The 27201-nt window shown below is 36.5% G+C and overlaps 1 protein-coding gene across 2 annotated transcripts; it reads left to right on the plus strand.

Annotated features, from left to right (window-relative positions):
- The first annotated feature begins 472 nt into the window (after positions 1-472).
- GCSAML (germinal center associated signaling and motility like) lies at positions 473-27201 on the plus strand. Of its 2 annotated transcripts, XM_025920206.2 has the most exons (5): positions 473-662; positions 7740-7799; positions 13996-14045; positions 26020-26048; positions 26924-27201. In XM_025920206.2, the coding sequence occupies exons 1-5, from the start codon at positions 634-636 to the stop codon at positions 27164-27166; spliced, it is 411 nt and encodes a 136-aa protein (XP_025775991.1). In that variant the 5' UTR covers positions 473-633; the 3' UTR covers positions 27167-27201. The 2 variants fall into 2 exon arrangements, with proteins under 2 accessions (XP_025775991.1, XP_086563652.1); XM_086707526.1 differs by lacking the exon at positions 7740-7799.

Below are 27201 nucleotides of genomic sequence, written 5' to 3' on the forward strand. Positions count from 1 at the left end.
GATGGGTCTGTCAGGCTCTTCTCTTTCCCCATTGCAACACTAGCCTTGGAACAACAGGAAGAAGCACATTTGCTTCTTTACCTAGCTTGAATAACATCAGTACTCTTCTATTTTCATACTTTCTCTCTCTTTTTTCCATCTTATTTTTTTGAAGTATTAGACCTCTTAGGAAGAACATTTATGTTTGATTTAATTTTTACAACCCCAGGAACAAGCAAATTACACTTTTTTTTTTACCCATTCCCTACAAGAAGCTTTCTTTTTGTGTGTTTGGAAGAGGACAAAATATTGGTATTTTGGAGATCTCAGATTTCTGAAGAATAGGAAAGCCCCTACCCTTTCTGACTCTCCAATCTGGAATTTCCTTGGAAGCAAAGTGAACACAGAACGTTAGATTTAATCTCTGATGTTTCAGCTTGATTTTTCTTTATACACAAGCACACACGCATGTCTTCCTTTCCCCCTCCCCTTCAGAGCAGTTCCTGCCTTCTCTACCATGCCCAGCCCTTAGCAGCTCATGGCTGTGACCACACAAGCCAGTGGTCAGATGCAACGTCCTGCTCATAACTGTGCCCGTTGTTGCCGAAAGTGGAGTGAAACTCAGGAGCTGAAAAACAGGGTCACAGTGAGAAAATGGGGAATTCTCTACTGAGAGAACTCAAGTAAGTCTGGCTCTGGGCAAGGCTGTTTCTTGGAAGAAGAGGGAAAAGGAGACTGGGTGTATGCATTTTGAATGATGAGACAGTTTGCTTTAAGAGGTGTGTACCTGAAGACAGCATTCTTTAAGAACTCACAGTGACCTCTCACTGCCTCAGTTTACTCACTCCTTTTGCTTTACTTTGGAAAGGTTGTAAGGTTACCATATTTAGAAAATAAAAACACAGGATGCCAATTCAAGTTTGAATTCAGATAAACTATTTTTTTAGTGTATATATGCCTTATGTAATATTTGGAGCATTATTGCTTGGTCATACTTATACTAAACAAATTATTTGTTCTTTATCTGAAATTCAAATTTAACTGTGCATTTTGCATTTTATTCAGGAACCTTGGTCTGTAGTCACTTGAATCTTTCTGCACCTTTCTATTCTCATCTGGGTATGGGATTTATCTTCCCACTCTTCAACTTTATGGGGTCTCTCTGTATGAGAATAAACAGTCAAGTTCTTGAAAGTCATGGATACAAAATAATGTACACCAATCCTTTTGATCTAAGTAGTGCCTTTTTGTGGTGACTTTATCCTTCCTTATCTTCTTTGAGTGCTTTTGAAGTTGTAGAATACATATGGATAATAGGCATCACTCTGCTTAATCTTAGAGGATTGTTTTTCAGCACCTCACTCTCCCATCCACTTACCTTAACTCCTTCCACACAATCTTATTATCTTGTGTTATATAGCACGAGTAGATCTTTAAAATTAAGATATAGGGGCGCCTGGGTGGCTCAGTCGGTTGAGCGACCGACTTCAGCTCAGGTCATGATCTCACGGTTTGTGAGTTCAAGCCCCGCGTCGGGCTCTGTGCTGACAGCTCAGAGCCTGGAGCCTGCTTCCGATTCTCTGTCTCCCTCTCTCTCTCTGCCCCTCCCCCACTCATGCTCTGTCTCTCTCTGTCTCAGAAATAAATAAACATTAAAAAATTTTTTTTAAAGTAAAAATAAAATTAAGACATAATTTACATGTAACATTGTACACATTTAAAGCGCACCACTTGCTACTTTGATACATATATATGTTGTACTGTGTTACTGCCATAGTGTTAACAAACACCTCTATCACAACACATAAATTATCATTTCTTTTTTTTTGTGATTGGAACAATTAAGATCTAGTCCCTTAGCAAGTTTGAAATTTACAATATAATCTTATTGATTATAATCACTATACTGTGAGTTACATCTCCAGACATATTTATGTATTCATTGCAAGTTTGGGCCCTTAAATAATATCTCCCTAATTCCCCACCCCCGGCCCTGGTAACCACCATTCTACTCTTGGTTTCTACTAATTTAGCTTTTTAAAATTGCACAGATACGGGATATTTGTCTTTCTCTGTCTGGCTTATTTCACTTAGCATAATGCCCTCAAGGTCATGCCTTATATTATATAATACATAACATATATTATCTATCTATCTATCTATCTATCTATCTATCTATCTATCCATCCATCCATCATCTGTCACATCTTCTCTATATACTTGTCTATTGATAGTCACTTAGATTGTTTCCACATCCTGAGTAGTGTAAGTCATTTTGCAATAAACATTGCAGTGCAGATATCTCTTTGATACCCTGTTTTCATTTCCTTTGGCTATATGATACAGAAGCGGGATTGTTGAATTATATGGTAGTTCAATTTTTAATTCAAAAATTGCTTTCCATAGTGGTTAGGTCAACTTACATTTCTACCAACAGTGTAAAAGGGTTCCATTTTCTCTACATCCTTGCCAACACTTGATTTTTTCTTCTTGATGGTAGCTATTCTAACAGGTGTGAGGTGATATCTCATTGTGGTTTTGATTTGCATTCCCCCACTAATTAGTGACATGGAACATATTTTCATGGACCTATTGGCCATCTGTATGTCTTATTTGGAACAAAGTCTATTTAGATCCTCTGCCCACTTTTTTTTTAAGTTTATTTATTTTGAGGGAGAAATATTGGTTTTGGGAAAGTGGTTTTGATATGTGTTTCCCTAGTGATTAGTAATGTTGAGCACTATTTAATGTAACTTTTGGCCACTTGGTTGTGTTCTTTGACACAACTGCGTTAATCTGCCCATGGCAAAACTCTAATCATCTTACTCCTGTGTTTCAGTTGGGCACATCCATTTCCCACTACCTAACATGTAAATTATATACCACTTGTTTTGCAATTTGAGGTCTTATATATTCTGTTTTACTAAGTCCCTCCTTCTTGTTCTCTTATCACTTTGGGCATTGCCTCCATCACTTGACTTAGCAACCAAACTCTAATCAACTTTTTTCTATTTACTAGGGAATCTCTCAAGGGTAATTGTTGCCTTGTCTCTGTGTCTCTCTAGAACTTAGCACAAAGCAAGGATTTAAAGAAAGTATAATTAATTTTGTTAAATATACTTTTTTGCCCTTTCTACCATAAATATGTTTTATGGACCTTATATCCTTATCAATCTGACCACTGGTTACTCTTTTAATTTTAAGCTTGTGTGCACTGGCTATCAGAACTCTTAGTCAAAAGTACATTTTCAACCATCTTTCCTTATCAAAATATTCATTCTGCAATGCCCTGGCCAAATTCTACATCTTTCTTATCTCTGCCAGAAATTATCCTTTCACTTTTTTGTGACTTGTAAATGGTTTATGTGCATTTATGACGCTAACCACATTCTACCTAGTGTCATGATTATACATATACAAGTCTTTTAGATTATGGATCCTCTGATTACAATGACAGTGCCTTTAAAACCTGAAAAATCCCTGAAACTTGTGCTTATGTTCTATGGAAAGTAGGCTTTCTATAATTTTTTTTTCTTTTGGCTGTTATGAAGAAGCATGTATAATTCTCATTCCAGAACGATGATCTGCTTCAGAATACTGAGATTAAAAGGAGTTTTCCATTTTTAGTCGTGTCCCTTTTTGCATTGATTTTTAAATTTTATTTTTTAATGTTTATTTATTTTGAGAGAAAGAGTGGGGGAGGGAGATAAAGAGCAGTGGGGAGCAGAGAAAAAGGGAGAGAGTATTCCAAGCAGGCTCCATGCTGTCAGAACAGAGCCCAGTGTGGGGCTCAGTGTCACAAAACACGAGATCATGACCTGAACCAAAATCAAGAGTTGGACACTTAATTGACTGAGCCATGCAGGCACTCTGATAATAACACCGTTTGAAACATGGGCACTTAACTCCACACCAGTTGTCTGGTCATAATGCAACTAAATTTGAAACTAAAGGGAAAATAATTCTAAAGAACTTCTAAACTTGGGGAAGAAAACACTCATGCAGATATTTGGCTCTTAGAGAGTTTGTGACTGCATAGATAAAATAATCTGCAGTCAGTGAGTACTTTCAGGAGTCAGAGGATGAATGTTCATTGAATGATGTTCCTTGTGAACTACATAATTCCTGTGAGTGATTCACTGAGACAAAATATACACTATATAGCACAAGAACCTGAAAACAAGTAGATAAAAAACAGCTCTCACTGATTAATCACCTACCATGTTCTTTCTAGCTTATATGAATTGTTTCATTTTATCTTCACTACTAAATCTAGGATCTGGCAATATTCATACCCCTACTTTGAATATGGGGATATGGAATCAAAGAAACCAAGGAATGTATTCAGTACTATAGGAAAAGCAAGAAGGGATTTCCAAGGTGAAATTTATTGGGAACTATCTATTCCTTTTTTATCTAATTGTAGGACCTTCAAGCAATGATGCTAATGTGCTTTCCAAAGTTTACCAATAATTTACTCAAATAATACAGGAACACTAATTCAAAGGGATACATGCACCCCTTTGTTTATAGCAGCATTGTTTACAATAGCCAAGATATAGAGGCAACCCCAGTATCCATGGATTGATGAATGGATAAAGATGTGGTATGTATATACAATGGAATATTATTTAGCCACAAAAGAGAATGAAATCTTGCCATTTACAATGACATGGATGGAGCTAGAGAGTATTATCTTAAGCAAAATAAGTCAGAGAAAGACAAATACTATATGATTTCACTCATATATGGAATTTAAGAAACAAAACAAATGAGCCAATGGAAAAAAATAAAAGAGAGACAAATCAAGAAATGACCTCTTGATTATAGAGAGAAAAACTAATGGCTACCAGAGGGGAGGCGGGTGTGGGGATGGATTACATCATTGTTGGGTATTAAGGAGTACACTTGTTTTGATGAGCACCAGGTAATATATGGAAGCATTGAAATAGTATATTGAAAATTTGAAATTAATATAATACTGTATATTAGGTAACTGAAATTAAAATAAAAACTTAAAAAAATCCAAATACTACCCATATATTCCAATTAAGTAATAGCTGTCTAAAGTTCCTTTGAACTGTTAGGGTTTTTTCCACTCTTGTTTATCCCTCTTGGAATTTATCTGTTGAAGAAATGATCTGGATTTTATTGGTTACATTTGTATGCTGTTGTTTCAAATATGTCTCTTATAAGTTGTAATTATAAACTGATGTTTTATCTAGCTTCTTGATCAAATCCAAGGTTGAAGTTGGCGGAGAGGGATACTCCATAGGCAGTTTGTAGACTTTCCTTAGGAGGTACATATTTTTTCCCTAACTTTACTAAGATATAATTGACAAAATTGTTTTGTAATGTAAAAAAATATTCTGGATAAATAAAAAAAATCACCAGTGAAAGGGGTGCTCTAGACAGAAATTACCTTATTTTACTTACTGGAATAAAATATCTCCCATTACCAATTAATCAATATGTCCAACTGTGCAACCCACATTTATTTGCCTGTTTATTTATTTCATGATCATAGTATATGAGGGTAATAATAACAACCACATCATACAGTAATTATAGAAAATAATGAGATAATCTTGTGAAATTCTTAAAGACTTTTAAAAAAATGTTTATTTTTGAGAGAGAGAGAGAGAGAGAGAGAGAGAGAGAGAGAGAGAGAGACGATGAACCAGGGAGGGGCAGACAGAGGGAGACAGAGCATCCCAAGCAGGCTCTGTGCTGTCAGAGCAGAGCCTCACATTTCCCTTTATTTATATCTTGAAAATTGTCTTCTATGGCTTTCATATCATTTTAAGAGTATTTCAGGAAATTTTCTTTATTGTTTCCTTCTTTAAAATAAGGATTACTTATTACATTACAGTGCCTGACATATGTACATTTTTAGATATTTAATTTTTGATTTTCGATTGACTTCATAAAGAAATCAGGTGAAAGGGCACCTGGGTGGCTCAGTCGGTTAAGCGTCCGACTTCAACTCAGGTAACGATCTCGCAGTCCGTGAGTTCAAGCCCTGTGTCAGGCTCTGGGCTGATGGCTCAGAGCCTGGATCCTGCTTCGGATTCTGTGTCTCCCTCTCTCTCTGTCCCTCCCCTGTTCATGCTCTGTCTCTCTCTGTCTCAAAAATAAATAAACGTTAAAACAATTTAAAAAAAAAGAAATCAAGTGAAAATTGTTGATTTTTTGGTATTTAGATTTCCTTTATGAAGTTATAATGTCTGAAACTTATGCCAAATATTTGGGAAGTAAAAAAAAAATAATTGTCAAAAAACACAGAAAGTATGGCAAAATTACATTTGATCTCAACACTTTGACCAAGATACATTTTAAGGTTAATTTAATGTTTATTGTTTTAATTATTAGTTTTAATGATTCCTTAATTCAGTCAACAAATGTTTATGGCCTGACATTATCTAAATTTTGCTTGATTAAAGAAATACTTAGTGTACAGCAGAATTTAGTGTTCATTTCTGTTCAGTAATAATGACATGGAATTTCAATTAGGTTCCTGCTAATGTTAAGGATTTTATGTTTTTTTTTTTAACTTTAAAATGCAAACATGTCTTAGAAGGATAAGTCAGTGAACTATTAATAATCTCAAGGAGAATTGTTTTATAAGATTCTTCATTGGCCACTTTAGAAAAATGGAATTATGAGAAAACCAGGCTCTAGGGAAAAAGAAGAGAGCACATAGGACACTAAAATTAAATGTTGTCTGATTTGCAGTCTATGCTATTTGGTAATCATTACATCCAAATTTAACCGTTAGTGAATATTATCCAGAAATCTGTATGTCAGAACTTATCTCCACAAAGGACTCTTCTTCCAAAAATCTGATTTACTTTGTATTTAACAAATACATATGTATTCTATTCTTTGCTTACTGGTCAAATATGCCCATATATGATGATGATATTGAGCTTTTAAACATGAACACTGAGGAAATGTCTTCTGTAAATATTGATGGCAAGCAAGAGTGGGGATCTTGCTATCATAGTCTGGGATATTTTGCATACAATCTTCTATATAGAAGCAGGAGAACAGACACATGTTTGGGATGTGATAATATAGGAAAAGAAAACATTCAAAGAAATACGATTTGGACAACTGGTGTAGAAGAAAATTTGATTCACTGAATCACAAGCTTGGGTCTGTATCTCACTATTATACATCTCACTATGTATAAGCAAGAAAGCCACTGATTTCTCTCACCTCAGTTCCATCACTGATTGCTTGCTTGATTCTTATAAGGATGATGATAGTTGGTGGGAAAACATCAAGAGTAATATGCACAACCAACTTCTCTGAAGGTGGGTGAGGATCATAATGTTCTGTATGTATATGTATAGCCAAACAGCAAGGCTTGAAGAATCTTGCTCTGGATCACATGGCCAAGGTTGATAGTGCTAGTATTCCACAGGGATGGATGCACCTGAGATGCTGGTCTCCTCTGGTCATCCTAGAGAAGTCAAGCCTTTCTGTGGTTAGGATCTTTCTCTATTCTTGGCCCCTACCACCACCTTCTGACAGATCAGACTGTAGCCATTTCATCCTATTGTAGGCTTGGCCTCTTGTGGTTAATTTCTGAACTGCATTCTATATCTGTGACTCCCTGCCCTTTCTAAAGGACAAAGAAGTTTGTCAAAAAGAAAAGGGCAGACTTTGTTTTAACGGTAAGGAAAGCAAGAAAAGGGGGTGAAGACATTTGAAGGGAGATAAGAATCTCTTCTTTTCTATGTGTTTCCATCTAGTTGCCTGAGAAACAATCAAAAGAAGCACAAGAAAGTAAACCAACATGTGGAAAGAAAATGGTAAGAACACAGCATATCAGAGTATTTTTCTCTGAGATTTATCTCTGTCTCAAAAGAGACTGAGAATCTCTGTCTCACAAAAGTTAACATCTTATTTGAGACCTCTTAGAGCTGGACAGAATGATAGAATTCTTTGGTCTTTGCCTCTAAGACTTGGCAGAAGTTTATTTGGAGACCCTAAAAATAATGGGCTATTGGTGCACGTGTTTCATTTCTTCATGGTTATACAAAGTACATGTACAAACAGAACTGAAATAAAGGATGGTTATTTCAGGTTGGCTATTTACAATGGACACACTTCCAACTTATTCTTCACACTTAGAATAATTTTTGGGAAATATAAGTCTCATCATGCTTTTTCCTCGAGACCCTTCAATTGTTCTCCACTGTATTCAGAATAAAATACAAACTCTTCACCAGGGACTACAATCCTATAAGGATTGACCCCTGAATGCCTCTCTACTCTCATTCCCCACTCCCCATCCTCAGCCATTATCTTCCAGGAATTCTGCTGTCATTTAATGTTCTTTAAGCCACCAAGCTCAGCCTGAAGTCAATGCCCTACTGTGCACTAGTACTGCTCTTTTAGCACTCATGGTTTTTATTTTCTGTCCTTATGCCTGAAAGTATCTCTTCCTGGAAATTTTGACTCTCACACTGTTCTCCCAAAAATGTCCTTAAGTACATGATGTGAGAACATTGCGTCCACACCCCATGGATTTCCTGTACTGCATTAAACCTTTCTATCAACTGGTAATCTTATATTTGTTAGTTTAGCTTTTTATAGTCCATGTGCTCTTTGAATCTCTGACCACTGCTTGACTTGCCATTGTCTTTCTGTTGCCCAACCTTTACAAGATACTCAAAGTAAAAAAAAAAAAAAAAAAAAAAAAAAAAGAGTGGAAAAACAACAGCTTTCTCACACTGATAACTTGCCCCAGCTTATATAGAAAGAAACACCCTCCCTTCTTTGCTGACCATGGGATTTTCATATCTTTGTATTCAACCTCTTTCCTAATCATTGCATCTCACCATCTGGGTTTTTATCTATGAGATGGTTTCTTTTTCTCTAAGTGGGAAAGAATGAGGGATTGAGGGGAAGGCCCATATTTGTTGGTGATATGAAATGATGTTTGGAGTAATTAGCCATTCCCTAAGTATTTAATTTACGCTTTCTTTTCACAGAGGAAAAGGTAGAGACAGTAGGGTGGCTATGCCGCCATTGTAATGAACTCCCCTTTATAGTGTGTGGCTGAAGAGGTGATGTTATTGAACCAAGATCCTTTTCTCAGGCTGCCACAAATACATTCTGTACAACGCAAAGTCATTTAAACTCGGCTTTTGCTTTATCATGTCTGAAATGAGATCTATGCTACTGTTCTTTTCTAATTTTCCCTTTTAAAGGAATTGAAGTGTTGACATTTTCAAATACATGCAAGTTTTTATTATAAACAGACAATAACTAAATGAAGAAAAATGAAATGTTCTACGGTGTTCCCATCTAAACGATTTTTTTAAAGTTTTATTTTAATTCCAGTTAGTTAACATAGAGTGTTATATTAGTTTCAGGCATACAATATATTGATTCAATATTCTATAGATTACTCAGTGCTTATCACACTAAGGGGGGACTTAATCCCCTTCATCTATTTCATTCATCCCCCCACCCACCTCCCTTCTGGTAGCCATCAGTTTGCTGTCTATAGTTAATAGTTTGCTTCTTGGTTTGCCTTTCTTTATCTCTTTCTTTACCCTTTACTCATCTATTTTGTTTCTTAAATTCCACATATGAATGAGATCATGTGGCATTTGTCTGATCCACTTATTTCACTTAGCATAATACTCTCTAGCTCCATCCATGTCATTGCAGATGAAAATATTTCATTCTTTTTTTTTTTTTTTTAATTTTTTTTTCAATGTTTATTTATTTTTGGGACAGAGAGAGACAGAGCATGAACGGGGGAGGGGCAGAGAGAGAGGGAGACACAGAATGGGAAACAGGCTCCAGGCTCTGAGCCATCAGCCCAGAGCCTGACGCGGGGCTCGAACTCACGGACCGCGAGATCGTGACCTGGCTGAAGTCGGACGCTTAACCGACTGCGCCACCCAGGCGCCCCTATTTCATTCTTTTTTTATGCCTGAGTAATATTCCATGGATATTTGGGCTTCCATATCTTGGCTATTGTAGATAATGCTGCTATAAACATCAGGGTGCTATATCCATTTGAATTTGTGTTTTTGTATCCTTTGGGTAAATACCTAGCAGTGTGATTGCTGGATCATCAGTGTAGTTCTATTTTGAACTTTTAGAGGAACCTCCAAACCATTTTCCAGAGTGACTGCAAATTTTATGAATAGGATTCAGAATTTTAACCAGTCAGCTTGGTGAGGAAGATTTCAATTGTTTTGACTACCCAAGTCAATTGTAATCATATATATAATATAAAACTTAAGTGGGCTAGAATTAAATTCAGTTTCATTTTTGGTTAGTTTGATAGGATGATGTTCTTTGAATGATGTTATGTTCTGTGCATCTTCCTGAGTCAGTTTTGGTTATCTTATTTTCACTAGAATATTATCATTTAATTCATTATTTTAAACATATTTTTAAGGATAGTATGAGGTCTTTCAAGTCACTTAATTTTTTAAAATATAGTTTTATAGAGCTATAGTACCATAAAGTTCACACTGTTAGGTAAATTGTGTGATAAGTTTAGGAAAACATACATTCATGTCATCTCAATTAAGATATGGAATATTTTTATCACTTTTCCCCTCACCAGCAACCCCTGGCAACCACTGATCTGATTTCTGTTTTGCTTTTTTTCTCAAGATATCACAGTATCATTGCTTTTATCATTATGAGGTTTTTATTTTTGCTTTCCTTATTTTTTCACTGTTGCTCTTCTAATTGCTTAGAATTCAAAACTTAAATTTTGTGTTTTCTATTTTTTTTCTTATTTAAAAATTGGACATGCAGGAATATAAATTTTTCTCTAAATAATATTTTATCTGTATGTATCCCATGTGTTGCTAAAGAAAATATTATTTTCCAACATTTTGTTACTTTGCTTTTTATGTTTTCTTGAATATGAGTTGTTTTTAATTCCAAATTTGTTTTCTATTTTTGATAATAAGTTCTGATTTTAGTGCATTATAATGTTATTTCTGCTTGTGGATTTTATCAAAGTTCTTTACCATCTATTGTGCCTCAACATTGAAACAAGTTACTTATATTCTTTAAATTGTGGTTTCTTCATATGGAAAATAATTTTAAAATTAAAAATACTGTAACTTTAGATTGTAAAGGTAACATTTTAAAAATTAACATTCATACGTTAGTACAATGCCTGAGTGGAACCAGCATTTGATAAGTATTAGTTAGCATTTTGTTTATTATGCCCCATAGACTTTGAAAATTACAATGATGGGTTTTTTTAAGGGTCATACTTTTTGAAATTTATCTATTAGGAAAACTTGATGTTTAATTTTTTTTAAAGTTTATTCATTTGAGAGAGAGAGAGAGAGAGCAAGCAGGAGAGGTACAGAGAGAAAGGGGCACAGAACCTGAAGAAGGCTCCAGGCTCTGAGCTGTCAGCACAGAACCCAATGTGGGGCTTGAACTCACAGACTACGAGATCTTGACCTAAGCTGAAGGTAGCGCTTAACCAACTGAGCCACCCAGGTGCCCCAGGAAACTTGATTAGTTATGTATTTCAGATATTCTCTGTTCTTATTTTTCTTGATTTTTTCTTGCTGTCTGAGAGAAATTAATCTACTACTACTTTGTTTCAGTTCATGTTCATTTTTTTTTCTTGCCTTCATATTGATTCTATTTTGGTAAGTAATAGTTCATCACAATTGTAGGTATTTGTGGTTTTGTCTTTATCTATGTCATATCCTGTCCATCTTTGTTCTGAAATGAGAGCAGTTTATTGTCTTTATCTTGTAATATGTGTGTAGACCCATGTGGTGGAAGGGTCAAGGTAGGTTGGGGAATAGCAGGCAACTCCCCTGCAGGAAACAAAGAGGATAAGAGTGAGTATGTATTAACACTTAATATTGTTTGAACTAATTTCTACATATTAGGCTGCATTCGTTTTGCTTGGGCTACCATGATGAAGTTCCATAAACTGGGAAATTCAACAGAAATATATTTTGTCACAATTCTTGATGCCTCAAATCCAAGATCAAAGTGCTAGGGAGTGAGTCTCTTCTCAGGCCTCTCACTTTGGCTTATATCCCTGTCTTTTCCCTGTGTCTTCATATCATCTTTGCTCTATGACTATCTGTGTCCAAATTGCCTCTTCTTATAAGGAAAAAACTCAAATTAGATGAATTATGGCCAGACCTTCAACCACAGAGCTGGCTGCACAGGTTAGATTCATCATTCAACAACTTCTTTATAACATGACTTTGCATTTTATAAAATTGAAATGTGGTTTTACAGTCATCTTCTGATTTGTTCTTTTTTCCTAAAGAATTCATAGGTTTTATATCCCCTCAATACTAATATATTTGACAATACCCATTTTCATTTATTGGAGAGTCATAGGATTCTTGTAATCCTATTTTCCTCACCATTTTGTGGGCTTGCCTTCAGATGGAAGTTTGGGCTACCTTAAACTCACCTCACTGATGAAGTAGTTTCACAATGTTTTCCTCATGGATGTTTTAGAATTTACCATTATTCTTGAAGTGCATAATCTATTGCATATCTCAATGTTCCATGTGATTTGTGTTAGTTCTCCATAAAATCAATTTTCAGGCTGAAGTCTTTATTTCAGGTATCTTATTGTATCTTTGAATGGTTTTGTTTCATTTATGTGGTTCTCATCTCCAAGATTAACTATTTTGTATGTATGACATCATCTCTTTATGTTTTATTTTCCTTTCTCTAACCATACTACATTCTCATTTTCTACAAGTTAATGTTTATTTCAAGCATATGCTGCTGGCTTGTTTTCGAAATAATTGATTTTACATATTGATGCTTTTAGTGCTGTTTTAATCTCTCTAAATATTTTATTGTTTCTTTCAATTGTTTTCCTGCTTTATGCTAGCCACTTACTTTTTATCCATTTATTATTTTAATAATAATTAACATATTACATCTATCTGCCTTTAATATATTCTCTGCTTTCTTTTTATTATTATTATTATTATTATTATTTTATCTAATTCATGTTTGCAACTTTGTGCTTAGTGTTTTGAATGGAAGTAGGTGAGATAACATGGTGTGTGTTTACCTTTGTGTATTTCTTTAGGAAAGATACAAAGGAGAAATAAGCTAAGATTCACGCTTTGCTTTTGGTATGTTGTCTCGGACTGCCTCCTCACCAAAAATTCTTCCTCTGCAGTGGGCACATCTCTGTTCTGTGTATATTGCCCTGTTTGAGGCGGGCAGGTCATTACAAAATTCTTTGTCTACATTTTCCCTCAAGTTTATGAGACTGGGAGACAGAGAAATAGTAGACCATGTGTTGGTACTCAATCTCCTTTTAGCCACTCACTCCCTGTTCTGGTGTGGAATCGTGTCACTGTAGAGATAATCTCTATTTCTCTCATCACCAGTCTGCACTTATTAATTTAGGTCATTGTAAATTTGTGTTCTGAATTTTTTGGACCTTCTTATTTACCTTCTTTTGTTTTCTTCTTTTTTTTTTTTTTTTTTTTTTACCTTATTTACCTCCCTCATCAAGAACAACAGAGAAATAAATTGGCTTTCAATATTCTCCCTCAAATTGTTCCAAATTTCACTATATTGCACATATGTTCCACATACATATGATATTATACCTAGTATGATAGTCTAGTAATTCTTTAAGTTTCATAAAATATGGAGTTTTATTCTCTGCTTCTTATTCTTTTGCTAGACTTTGGGTTTTTCTTTCCTGCTTCATTGAGTTATAATTGACAAAATTTTAAAATACTTAAAGCAAATGTGATTTATGTATACTTTGTGAAAAGAACCCCCCTCATCAACTTAATTAACATAACCATCAACTCTCACAGTGTTATCAGCTCTATTTCATGGTTTTTCCGAAACAAAGTAAGCAGGATTTAATTTCAATTAACACTTGAATTCTAAATCTACCAATGACTTTATGTTAAGAGCAGTGAAACATTTCCTTCAAGTGTGTTTTCAGCTTCAGATAACTGGAGTGTATCATGTTATTATCTCTTTCCTTTGTAGGCAGGAAATGGCTACATTTGAGAGAGAAAATCCAGTTCAAGATAAGAAAAGTAAGTCATTGCTTCATGATATTTTTCATACAAGGGAAGTTGTAAATTTAAACACCTAAAGTGGTTCTGATACTATGTTAGACAGGATTGAAGGAAGCACTGCTTGATGTCACTATTATTATTATTATTATTATTTTGTCTAACAAAACTGATCTTATTACTTTTTGTATGACAGTAATGATTTATTTTTTATTTTGTTTTATTTATATTGTTTTCCTTAGATTTTTACTTTTTTTTACACTTTTGTAGTCATTTTTTTATTAGAGATATAATTTATTTACCTTGTTAAAAATCTAATAATCCAAAGACTGTTGACCAAATGACATGTAACATACAGGAAAAAAAAAAAAAAACAGATTCTTAGCTATATGCCCTATTAGAAATATTTAAGTTTTTCTTGGGTAGCCTGAATTTCTTTTTTTTTCTTGTGAATTGTACATTTTATTTATTTATTAGGTTTTTTGAAAATTCTAGTATATTTAACATACAGTGGTATATTAGTTTCAGGTGTACAATATAGTGATTCAACAATTCTATACATTACCCAGTGCTCATCATGACAAGTATACTTTTTTTTAAAAAAAATATGAAACATTGCCAAATTGGCTTCCATACAAAACCCAGTGCTCATCCCAACAGGTGACCTCTTCAATGTCCATCACCCACTTACCCCTCCCTCCCACCACCCCCCCCACCTTCAGTTTATTCTCAGTTTTTAAGAGTCTCTTATTGTTTGCCTCCTTCCCTGTCTGTAACTTTTTTTTTCCCACCATCCTTCCCCAATGGTCTTCTGTTAAGTTTCTCAGGATGCACATAAGAGTGAAAACATATGGTATCTGTCTTTCTCTGTATGACTTATTTCACTTAGCATCACACTCTCCAGTTCCATCCATGTTGCTACAAAAGGCCATATTTCTTTCATTCTCATTGCCACGTAATATTCCATTGCGTATATAAACCACAATTTCTTTATCCATTCATCAGTTGATGGACATTTAGTCTCTTTCCATAATTTGGCTATTGTTGAAAGAGCTGCTATAAACATTGGGGTACAAGAGCCCCTCTGCATCAGCACTTCTGTATCCCTTGGGTAAATTCCTAGCAGTGCTATTGCTGGGTCATAGGGTACATCTATTTTTAATTTTTGTGGAACCTCCACACTGTTTTCCAGAGTGACTGAACCAGTTTGCATTCCCACCAACAGTGCAAGAGGATTCCCATTTCTCCACATCCTCTCCAGCATCTATAGTCTCCTGATTTGTTCATTTTAGCCATTCTGACTGGCATGAGGTGATATCTCAGTGTGGCTCTGATTTTTATTTCCCTGATGAGGAGTGACGTTGAACATCTTTTCATGTGCCTGTTGGCCATTGGATGTCTTTTTTAAATTTTTTTTAATGTTTATTTTTGAAGGAGAGAGAGAGACAGAGTACGAGTGGGGGAGGGGAAGAGAGAGAGGGAGACACCAAATCCAAAGCAGGCTCCTGGTTCTGAGCTGTCAGCACAGACCTGACACGAGGGCTCAAACTCACAAACCATGAGATCATGACCTGAGCAGAAGTTGGACACCCAACCAACTGAGCTACCCAGGCACCCCTGGATGTCTTCTTTAGAGAAGAGTCTATTTATGTTTTCTGCCCATTTCTTCACTGGATTATTGTTTTTCGGGTGTGGACTTTGGTGAGTTCTTTATAGATTTTGGATACTAGCCCTTTGTCTGATATGTCATTTGCAAATATCTTTTGCCATTCCGTTCGTTGCCTTTGAGTTTTGTTGATTGTTTCCTTTGCAATGCAGAAGCTTGTTATCTGCAAGGTCCCAATTGTTCATTTTTGCTTTTAATTCCCTTATCTTTGGAGATGTGTCAAGTAAGAAACTGCTGCAGCTGAGGTCAGAGAAGTTTTCTTCCTGCTTTCTCCTCTAGGGTTTTGATGGTTTCCTGTCTCACATTCAGGACCTTCATCCATTTTGAGTTTACTTTTGTGAATGGTGTAAGAAAGTGGTCTAGTTCCATTCTTCTGCATGTTGCTGTCCAGTTCTCCCAGCACCATTTGTTAAAGAGACTTTTTTCCATTGGATATTCTTACTGCTTTGTCAAAGATTAGTTGGCTATCCTTTTGTGGGTCTAATTCTGGGGCTTCTATTCTATTCCATTGGCCTATGTGTCTGTTTTTGTGCCAATACCATGCTGTCTTGATGATTACAGCTTGGTAGGAGATGCTATACTCTGGGATTGTGATGCCTCCCGTTTTGTTCTTCTTCAAAGTTACTTTGGCTATTCGCGGTCTTTTGTGGTTCCATACAAATTTTAGGATTGCTTGTTCTAGCTTTGAGAAGAATGCTGGTGCAATTTTGATTGGGATAGTATTGAATGTGTAGACTTCTTTGGGTAGTATTGACATTTAACAGTATTTATTCTTCCAATTCATGAGCATGGAAAGTTTTTCCATTTCTTTGAATTTCTTCAATTTCATAAGCTTTCTACAATTCTCAGCATACAGATCTTTTACATCTTTGGTTAGGTTTATTCCTAGGTATTTTATGATTCTTGGTGCAATTGTGAATGGGATCAGTTTCTTTATTTCTTTTTTTGCTTCATTATTAGTGTATAAGAATGCAACTGATATCTGTACATTAATTTTATATACTGAGACTTTGCTGAATTCATGTACCAGTTCTAGAAGACTTTTGGTGCAGTCTCTCGGGTTTTCCATGTATAGTATCATGTCATCTGCAAAAAGTGAAAGCTTAACTTCATCTTTGCCAATTTTGATGCCTTTGATTTCCTTTTGTTGTCTGATTGCTGATGCTAGAACTTCCAACACTATGTTAAACAACAGTGGTGAGAGTGGACATCCTTGTCGTGTTCCTGATCTCAGGGGGAAAGCTGTCAGTTTTTCCTAATTGAGGATATTAGCTGTGGGGTTGTCATAAATGGCTTTTATGATGTTTAAGTATGTTCCCTCTATCCCGACATTTTGGAGGAGTTTTATTAAGAAAGGATGCTGAATTTTGTCAAATGATTTTTCTGCATTGATTGAATGGATCATATGGTTACTTTCTTTTCTTTTATTAATATGATGTGTCACATTGGTTGATTTGTGAGTGCCGAACCAGCCCTGCATCCCAGGAATGAATCCCAATTGATCATGGTGAATAATTCTTTCTATATGCTGTTGAATTCAATTTGCTAGTATCTTATTGAGAATTTTTGTATCCATATTCATCAGGGATATTGGCCTGTAGTTCCCTTTTTTGGCTGGGTCTCTGGTTTGGGAATCAAAGTAATGCTAGCTTCATAGAATAGGTCTGGAAGTTTTCCTTCCCGTTCTATGTTTTGGAACAGCTTGAGAAAGATAGGCAATATATCTACTTTATTTTTTTTTCCAATGTATGGAATTTGTTGTCAAATTGGATTCCATACAACACCCAGTGCTCATCCCAAAAGGTGCCCTCCTCAATACCCATCACCCACCCTCCCCTCCCTCCCACCCCCTATCAACCCTCAGTTTGTTCTCAGTTTTTAAGAGTCACTTATGCTTTGGCTCTCTCCCACTCTAACCTCTTTTTTTTTCCCTTCCCCTCCCCCATGGGTTTCTGTTAAGTTTCTCAGGATCCACATAAGAGTGATACCATATGGTATCTGTCTTTCTCTGTATGGCTTATTTCACTTAGCATCACACTCTCCAGTTCCAACCACGTTGCTACAAAGGGCCATATTTCATTCTTTCTCATTGCCACGTAGTACTCCATTGTGTATATAAACCACAATTTCTTTATCCATTCATCAGTTGATGGACATTTAAGCTCTTTCCATAATTTGGCTATTGTTGAGAGTGCTGCTATAAACATTGGGGTACAAGTGCCCCTATGCATCAGTACTCCTGTGTCCCTTGGATAAATTCCTAGCAGTGCTATTGCTGGGTCATAGGGTAGGTCTATTTTTAATTTTCTGAGGAACCTCCACACTGCTTTCCAGAGCGGCTGCACCAATTTGCATTCCCACCAACAGTGCAAGAGGGTTCCCGTTTCTCCACATCCTCTCCAGCATCTATAGTCTCCTGATTTGTTCATTTTGGCCACGCTGACTGGCGTGAGGTGATATCTGAGTGTGGTTTTGATTTGTATTTCCCTGATGAGGAGAGATGTTGAGCATCTTTTCATGTGCCTGTTGGCCATCCGGATGTCTTCTTTAGAGAAGTGTCTATTCATGTTTTCTGCCCATTTCTTCACTGGGTTATTTGTTTTTCAGGTGTGGAGTTTGGTGAGCTCTTTAAAGATTTTGGATACTAGCCCTTTGTCTGATATGTCATTTGCAAATATCTTTTCCCATTCCGTTGGCTGCCTTTTAGTTTTGTTGGTTGTTTCCTTTACTGTGCAGAAGCTTTTTATCTTCATAAGGTCCCAGTAATTCATTTTTGCTTTTAATTCCCTTGCCTTTGGGGATGGGTAGAGCAAGAGATTGCTATGGCTGAGTCAGAGAGGTCTTTTCCTGCTTTCTCTTCTAGGGTTTTGATGGTTTCCTGTCTCACATTCAGGTTCTTCATCCATTTTGAATCTATTTTTGTGAATGGTGTGAGAAAGTGGTCTAGTTTCAATCTTCTGCATGTTGCTGTCCAGTTCTCCCAGCCCCATTTGTTAAAGAGACTGTCTTTTTTCCATTGGATGTTCTTTCCTGCTTTGTCAAAGATGAGTTGGCCATACTTGTGTGGGTCTATTTCTGGGGTTTCTATTCTATTCCATTGGTCTATGTGTCTGTTTTTGTGCCAATACCATGCTGTCTTGATGATGACAGCTTTGTAGTAGAGGCTAAAGTCTGGGATTGTGATGCCTCCTGCTTTGGTCTTCTTCTTCAAAATTACTTTGGCTATTCGGGGGCTTTTGTGGTTCCATATGAATTTTAGGATTGCTTGTTTTAGCTTCGAGAAGAATGCTGGTGCAATTTTGATTGCGATTGCATTGAACGTGTAGATAGCTTTGGGTAGTATTGACATTTTGACAATATTTATTCTTCCAATCCATGAGCATGGAATGTCTTTCCATTTCTTTATATCTTCTTCAATTTCCTTCATAAACTTTCTATAGTTTTCAGCATACAGATCTTTACATCTTTGGTTAGATTTATTCCTAGGTATTTTATGCTTCTTGGTGCAATTGTGAATGGGATCAGTTTCTTTATTTGTCTTTCTGTTGCTTCATTGTTAGTGTATAAGAATGCAACTCATTTCTGAACATTGATTTTGTATCCTGCAACTTTGCTGAATTCATGTAAAGTTCTCGCAGACATTTGGCGGAGTCTATCGGAGTTTCCACGTATAGTATCATGCCATCTGCAAAAAGTGAAAGCTTGTCTTCATCCTTGCCAATTTTGATGTCTTTGATTTCCTTTTGTTGTCTGATTGCTGATGCTAGAACTTCCAACACTATGTTAAACAACTGCGGTGAGAGTGTGCATCCCTGTCGTGTTCCTGATCTCAGGGAAAAAGCTCTCAGTTTCTCCCTATTGAGGATGATATCAGCTGTGGGCTTTTCATAAATGGCTGTTATGATGTTTGAGTATGTTCCTTCTATCCCGACTTTCTCAAGGGTTTTTATTAAGAAAGGGTGCTGAATTTTTTCAAATGCCTTTTCTGCATCGATTGACAGGATCATATGGTTCTTATCTTTTCTTTTATTAACGTGATGTATCACGTTGATTGATTTGTGAATGTTGAACCAGACCTGCATCCCAGGAATGAATCCCACTTGATCATGGTGAATAATTCTTTGTATATGCTGTTGAATTCGATTTGCTAGTATCTTATTGAGAATTTTTGCATCCATATTCATCAGGGATATTGGCCTGTAGTTCCCTTTTTTGGCTGGGTCTCTAGTTTGGGAATCAATGTAATGCTAGCTTCATAGAACAATTCTGGAAAATTTCCTTCCCTTTCTATGTTTTGGAACAGCTTGAGAAAGATTGGAAATATATCTACTTTAAATGTCTGGTACAATTCCCCAGGGAAGCCGTCTGGTCCTGGAGTCTTATTGGGAGATTTTTGATAACTGATCCAATTTGTTCGCTGGTTATGGCTCTAGTCAAGTTTTATTTATTCCTGTTTGAGTTTTGGAAGTGTGTGGGTGCTTAGGAATTTGTTCATTTCTTCTAGGTTGTCCAGTTTGTTGCCATATAATTTTTCATAGTATTCCCTGATAATTGCTTTTATTTCTGAGGGATTCGTTGTAATAATTCTATTTTCATTCATGATTTTATCTATTTGGGTCATCTCCCTTTTCTTTTTGAGAAGCCTGGCTAGAGGTTTGTCAATTTTGTTTATCTTTTCAAAAAAAGTAACTCTTGGTTTCGTTGATCTGCTCTACAGTTTTTTTAGATTCTATATTGTTTATTTCTGCTCTGATCTTTCTTATTTCTCTTCTTCTGCTGGGTTTAGGCTGTCTTTGCTGTTCTGCTTCTATTTCCTTTAGGTGTGCTGTTAGATTTTGTATTTGGGATTTTCTTGTTTCTTGAGATAGGCCTGGATTGCGATATATTTTCCTCTCAGGACTGCCTTCGCTGCATCCCAAAGCGTTTGGATTGTTGTATTTTCATTTTCGTTTGCTTCCATATATTTTTTAATTTCTTCTCTAATTGCCCGGTTGACCCACTCATTCTTTAGTAGGGTGTTCTTTAACTTCCATGCTTTTGGAGGTTTTCCAGACGTTTTCCTGTGGTTGATTTCAAGCTTCATAGCATTGTGTTCTGAAAGTATGCACGGTATGATTTCAATTCTTGTATACTTATGAAGGGCTGTTTTGTGACCCAGTATATGATCTATCTTGGAGAATGTTCCATGTGCACTCGAGAAAAAAAGTATATTCTGTTGCTTTGGGATGCAGAGTTCTAAATATATCTGTCAAGTCCATCTGATCCAATGTCTCATTCAGGGCCCTTCTTTCTTTATTGACCGTGTGTCTAGATGATCTATCCATTTCTGTAAGTGGAGTGTTCAAGTCCCCTGCAATTACCACATTCTTATCAATAAGGTCGGTTATGTTTGCGAGTAATATTTTATATATTTGGGGGCTCCTGTATTCGGGGTGTAGACATTTATAATTGTTAGCTCTTCCTGATGGATAGACCATGTTATTATTATATAATGCCCTTCTTCATCTCTTGTTACAACCTTTAATTTAAAGTCTAGTTTGTCTGATATAAGTATGGCTACTCCAGCTTTCTTTTGACTTCCAGTAGCATGACAAATAGTTCTCCATCCCCTCACTCTCAATCTGAAGGTGTCCTCAGGTCTAAAATGAGTCTCTTGTAGACAGCAAATAGATGGGTCTTCTTTTTTTATCCATTCTGATAACCTATGTGTTTTGGGTGGTGCATTTAGTCCATTTACATTCAGTGTTATTATAGAAAGATATGGGTTTAGAGTCATTGTCATGTCCGTAGGTTGCATGCTTGTAGTCATGTCTCTGGTACTTTGTCTCACAGAATCCCCCTTAGGATCTCTTGTTGGGCTGGTTTAGTGGTGACGAATTCCTTCAGTTTTTGTTTGTTTGGGAAACCTTTATCTCTCCTTCTATTCTAAATGACAGACTTGCTGGATAACAGATTCTCGGCTGCATATTTTTTCTCTTCATCACATTGAAGATCTCCTGCCATTCCTTTCTGGCCTGCCAAGTTTCAGTAGAGATGGGTCAGGAGTCTTATAGGTCTCCCTTTATATGTTACAGCACATTCATCTGTAGCTACTTTCAGAATTCTTTCTTTATCCTTGTATTTTGCCAGTTTCACTATGATATGTCGTGGAGAAGATCTATTCAAGTTATGTCTGAAGGCAGTTTTCTGTGCCTCTTGGATTTCAATGCCTTTTTCCTTCCCCAGATCAGGGAAATTCTCAGCTATGATTTCTTCAAGTACACCTTCAGCACCTTTCCCTCTCTCTTCCTCCTCTGGAATACCAATTATGCATAGATTATTTCTCTTTAGTGCATCATTTAGTTCTCTAATTTTCCCCTCATACTCCTGGATTTTTTTTATCTTTTTCTCAGCTTCTTCTTTTTCCATAATTTTATCTTCTAGTTCACCTATTCTCTCCTTTGCCTCTTCAATCCGAGCCTTGGTTGTCTCCATTTTATTTTATTTTATTTTATTTTTTTTTAAATTTTTTTTTTCAACGTTTATTTATTTTTGGGACAGAGAGAGACAGAGCATGAACGGGGGAGGGGCAGAGAGAGAGGAAGACACAGACTCGGAAACAGGCTCCAGGCTCCGAGCCATCAGCCCAGAGCCTGACGCGGGGCTCGAACTCACGGACCGCGAGATCGTGACCTGGCTGAAGTCGGACGCTTAACCGACTGCGCCACCCAGGCGCCCCGGTTGTCTCCATTTTATTTTGCAGCTCATTGATAGCATTTTTTAGCTCCTTCTTGCTGTTCCTTATTCCCTGGATCTCTGTAGCAATAGATTCTCTGCTGTCCTTTATACTGCTTTCAAGCCCAGCGATTAATTTTATGACTATTATTCTAAATTCACTTTCTGTTATATTGTTTAAATCGTTTTTGATCAGTTCATTACCTGTTGTTTTTTCCAGGACGTTTTTATGAGGGGAATTCTTCCATTTCTTCATTTTGGATAGTCCCTGGTGTGGTGCGGAACTGAAGGGCACTTCCCCTGTGCTGTCTTGAATAACTTGAGTTGGTGGGCGGGGCCACAGTCAGGTTGATACCTGCCCCCAGCCCACCGCTGGGGCCACAGTCAGACTGGTGTGTGCCTTCTCTTCCCCTCTCCTAGGGGCGGGATTCACTGTGGGGTGGCGTGGCCCATCTGGGCCACTTGCACACTGCCAGGCTTGTGGTGGTGGGGATCTGGCGTATTAGCTGGGGTGGATCGCAAAGTGCACAGAGGCGGGAGGGGCTGGCTCAGCTCGCTTTTCCTTAGGAGATCCGCTTAGGGAAGGGCCCCTCTTCTGTGGGCCTCTCGTCTGCGCTTGGCCTTGTGGACTCCGTTCTGCTAGTCTTCTGTTGGTTTTCTGGGTTATTTAGGCAGGTGTAAGTGGAATCTAAGTGATCAGCAGGACATGCAGTGGGCCCAGCACCCTCCTACGCCACCATCTTCCCAGCTGCCTCTGTAATTTTGTCCCCCCGAGTCTAAAGAGGACTCTTTAAGTGGAAAGGAGAGATCTCAAGTGACAGTGTAAACACATGAAACAGAAAAGTAGTAAAAATGAATATATCTGTAAAATTTGGTCAAGGAACTCACACTAGAAAAAAAGGTTATAAAATATGATAACATAAAACAGGGGAGGGAAGGGGAAAAATGGGTTGAAACTTGAATGACTATCAACTTAATATAGATTTCAATTTGAAGAAGAGTTTGTATACAAATGTAATAGTAACCATATAGTAAGAACCAGTAGTAAACATGCAAACAATAAAGAGAAAGAATCCAAATATACCATTAAAGAAAATCAGGAAAGCATAGAAAGACAAGCAAGGATCAGAGAAAATCTCCAGAAACAACCACAAAATAAGTAATAAAATGGCAATAAATACATATATATCAATAATTATTTTGAATGTAAATGGACTAAATACTTCACTCAAAACACATAAAGTGTCAGAATGGATTGAAAAAATAAAGACCCATCCTTTTCCATGCTACCCAGGGAGGGATTCATATCATATTGCATTCTAGTCATAACTTAAAGGGAAAAATACAGAGACTTGATGTCCTGCAAATGAATGAGGAGGATGTCCTCAAATTCCTTGTGGCAGGAACCCATATAGGTGGCACCAACCTTGACTTCCAAATGGAACAGTATATCTACAAAAGAAAAATTATGGCACCTACATCATAGATCTGAAGAGAACCTGAGAGAAGCTTCTGCTGGCAGCTTGTGCCTGTGTTGCCATTGAAAACCTGGCTGATGTCAGTGTTATCCCATCCAGGAGTACTGGCCAGCGAGCTGGGCTGCAGTGTGTTGATGCTACTGGAGCCACACTTATTGCTGGCCATTTCATTTTTGGAAACTTCACTAACTAGATCCAGGAGGTCTTCTGGGAACCAAGACCTCTGATGGCTACTGATCCCAGGGCTGACAACCAGCTCTCACAGAGGCATCTTATGTTAACCTGCCAACATCGCTCTGTGTAACACAGACTCTCCTCTGCACTATGTGGACATTGCCATCTTGTGCAATAATAGGGAGCTCACTAAATGGGTCTGATCTGGTGGATGCTTGCCCAGGAAGTTGTTTGAATGAATGATATCATAGCCTGTGAACACTTAGGGATATCATACCTGATCTCTACTTCTACAGAGATCCTGAAAAGAAAGAGCACACCTCTGCTGAAAAGACTGTGATCAAGGAGCAATTTCCAGGTGAATGTACTTTTTCACCTCCTGAGTTCACTCATCCTGAAGTCGCAGACTGCCCTGAAGGCATGCAGGTGCCCTCTGCACCTATTCAGCAGTTCCCTACTGAAGACTGGAGTACTCAGCTTGCCACTGAAAACTAGTCTGCAGCTCCCACTGTTCAGGCTGCTGAATGGGTAGGAACAGCCATTGAGTGATCTTAAGTTGCTCTTCCAAAAGACTGAAAGTGAAGGGCTAGAGAAACATTTATCATGCAAATGTATGTCAAAAGAAATCCAGAGTAGCAATACTTATATTGAACAATTTATACTTTAAAACAAACACTATAACTTTTTAGAGAACCTCCGTACTGTTTTCTACAGTTGCTGCACCAGTTTGCATCCCCACCAACAGTGCAAGAAGGTTCCCCTTTTTCCACATCCTCACCAACACCTGTTGTTTGTGTGTTGTTAATTTTAGCCATTCCGACAGGTGTGAGGTGGTATCAACATGGCTGTAATTTGTATTAACCTGATAATGAGTGATGTTAAGCATATTTTCATGTGTCTGTTGGTCATCTGGATGTCTTCTTTGGAAAAATGTCTATTTAAGTCTTCTGCCCATTTTGTAATTGGATTATGTTTTTTGGGTATTGAGTTTTATAAGTTCTTAATATGTTTTAGATACTAAACCTTTATCAAATATGTCATTTGTAAATATCTTCTATCATTTTGTAGGTTACTTTTTTAGTTTTGTAACCTCTCTGGCATTGTCTGTAGCAAGTTCTTTCTAGATATGTCTCCTGAGGCAAGGAAATGAAAAACCAAAATAAACTCTTAAAAATTGACATGAACAAGTGAATATATAAGTATCTAAAAAATGGTACTTGTGAATCTAATCTTAACAACAAAAATACAAACTACTTCAGCATTGACAGATATAATTAGCCTGAATATATTTGTATTTAATTTGAAATAGTTAATCTTGTTATTTGAGTATCTATCTCTATGATTGCTTATCTTTAAAAATTATATGGGGTGTCTGGGTGGCTCAGTCGGTTAAGCATCCGACTTTGGCTCAGGTAATGATCTCGCAGTTTGCAAGTTCAAGCCCTACATCAGACCCTGTGCTGACATCTCAGAGCCTGGAGTCTGCTTCAGATTCTTTGTCTCCTGCTCTCTCTTTGCTCCTACCCCGCTTGCACTCTGTCTCTCCCTTTCTCAAAAGTTAGTAAACTTTAAAAAATTAAAAAAATACATATGATTTCCTTATGATACTTTAATCAAATTTATATCCTAAATTTCATATATAATTGTGTTTTTTTTCTTTGAACTTTCCATACTTTATTTTTATGGCATGTTTGTGGAGAAAATTTTATTACCCAATTCCAAAATCCACATTTATTCAGCAAATATGGTGCATGTCACTTACACAGAAACATAGTATTAATGCTTCCTGAACATATATTCTTTCTTGATCTTGTCATTCAGGTCTGAGAACCTCCATAACAACATGAGATAATGTCACATGCTTAGATGATGGGCTTCTTTGCAGTTAGATCACTGTATTGAAAACCTTTTCCCCCTAACTTGTGATAGTCCAAAAATGTCAATTTTTGTTTTTATCCTTTAGGCAAAGAAGTTTTATCTGCCTCTAATCAGGTAATAAAAATATTAACTTGTGTGATAAATGTCAAAATACAGATGACTTTATTTAAGGGTAGCTATAGGTCCTTCTGATAATTTCTGAATGAACTTGTAAAGCACTTTATGTTTTAAATAATTTTCCTTATATTTTTAATGCAAAAATTGTAAAATTAAAAAATATATATTTTAACTGATTTAAATGATTGGCAAGTTTGTTGTTGTCCTTATTGTTGTCCTAATTCTACTGAAGCTTATCATTTTAATTTTCAAAACTACTGTAACAAAAATAAAATTAAGTCAATTTACACTTATAATTTGACCACCAAAAACATTAATTCTTTTCAGCTTTCCATATTGCTTTCTAATGTTTAAACCCAGGAATTAGCATTTATATTTACAAACATGGTGGAACACATGGTGGTTAATAGACACATAAAGAATGTTTATTCCTTTTAATACTATATCACAAGCATTTTATTGATTTAATTATAATGCAGTATTTTAATGTTTTCCATTTTTTTCATGGTCTATGCAACAAAAATGTATTTAAGGTCAAAATTTTAATCGTATTTTATCTTATGACACTTTATTTTTTATGTAGTTTGACTAACTACTTATTGACATATAATTATTGCATATATTATGTCTGAATACCTGTGACTTAATGTATATCATTACTTTTTTAAAAAAATATTCAGAAGGATAATAGTATCCTTCTTTTCCCTTTTAATATTTGAAGTGAAATGAAAGTATAATGAGTAGTAGTTTGGATACCTAATGTAAGATCACCATCAGACAAGAAGAAACAAAGGGCAGATGTTGAGCTCAAATTTGATAGATGATCCTGGATCCTTTATTTATTATTATTTTTATTTTTCTGTGCTTGGCAGGAACATGAGAATGGCAGTGGTTCTGAGGAAGTGTGCTACACTGTCATTAGTCACAGTTCCTATCGGAGGCCCTCCCTGAGCTCCAACGATGATGGTTATGAGAATATCGACTCCACCACAAAGACAGTGAAGCCATTTAGAAATGGGCCCGAAACAGAATATGCCCTTCTCAGGATGACTTGTGCTACTAGGCCTTCTTCCTGTACCGCTGACCATGATTATGAACTTGTGCTTCCCCACTAGAAATCTCATGCTTCCACTAAAAAAGATGATACAAA

Source organism: Puma concolor, chromosome A1, assembly GCF_028749965.1.
Source record: "Puma concolor isolate L17-30 chromosome A1, mPumCon1.1.hap2, whole genome shotgun sequence".
Taxonomy (NCBI): Eukaryota; Metazoa; Chordata; class Mammalia; order Carnivora; family Felidae; genus Puma; species Puma concolor.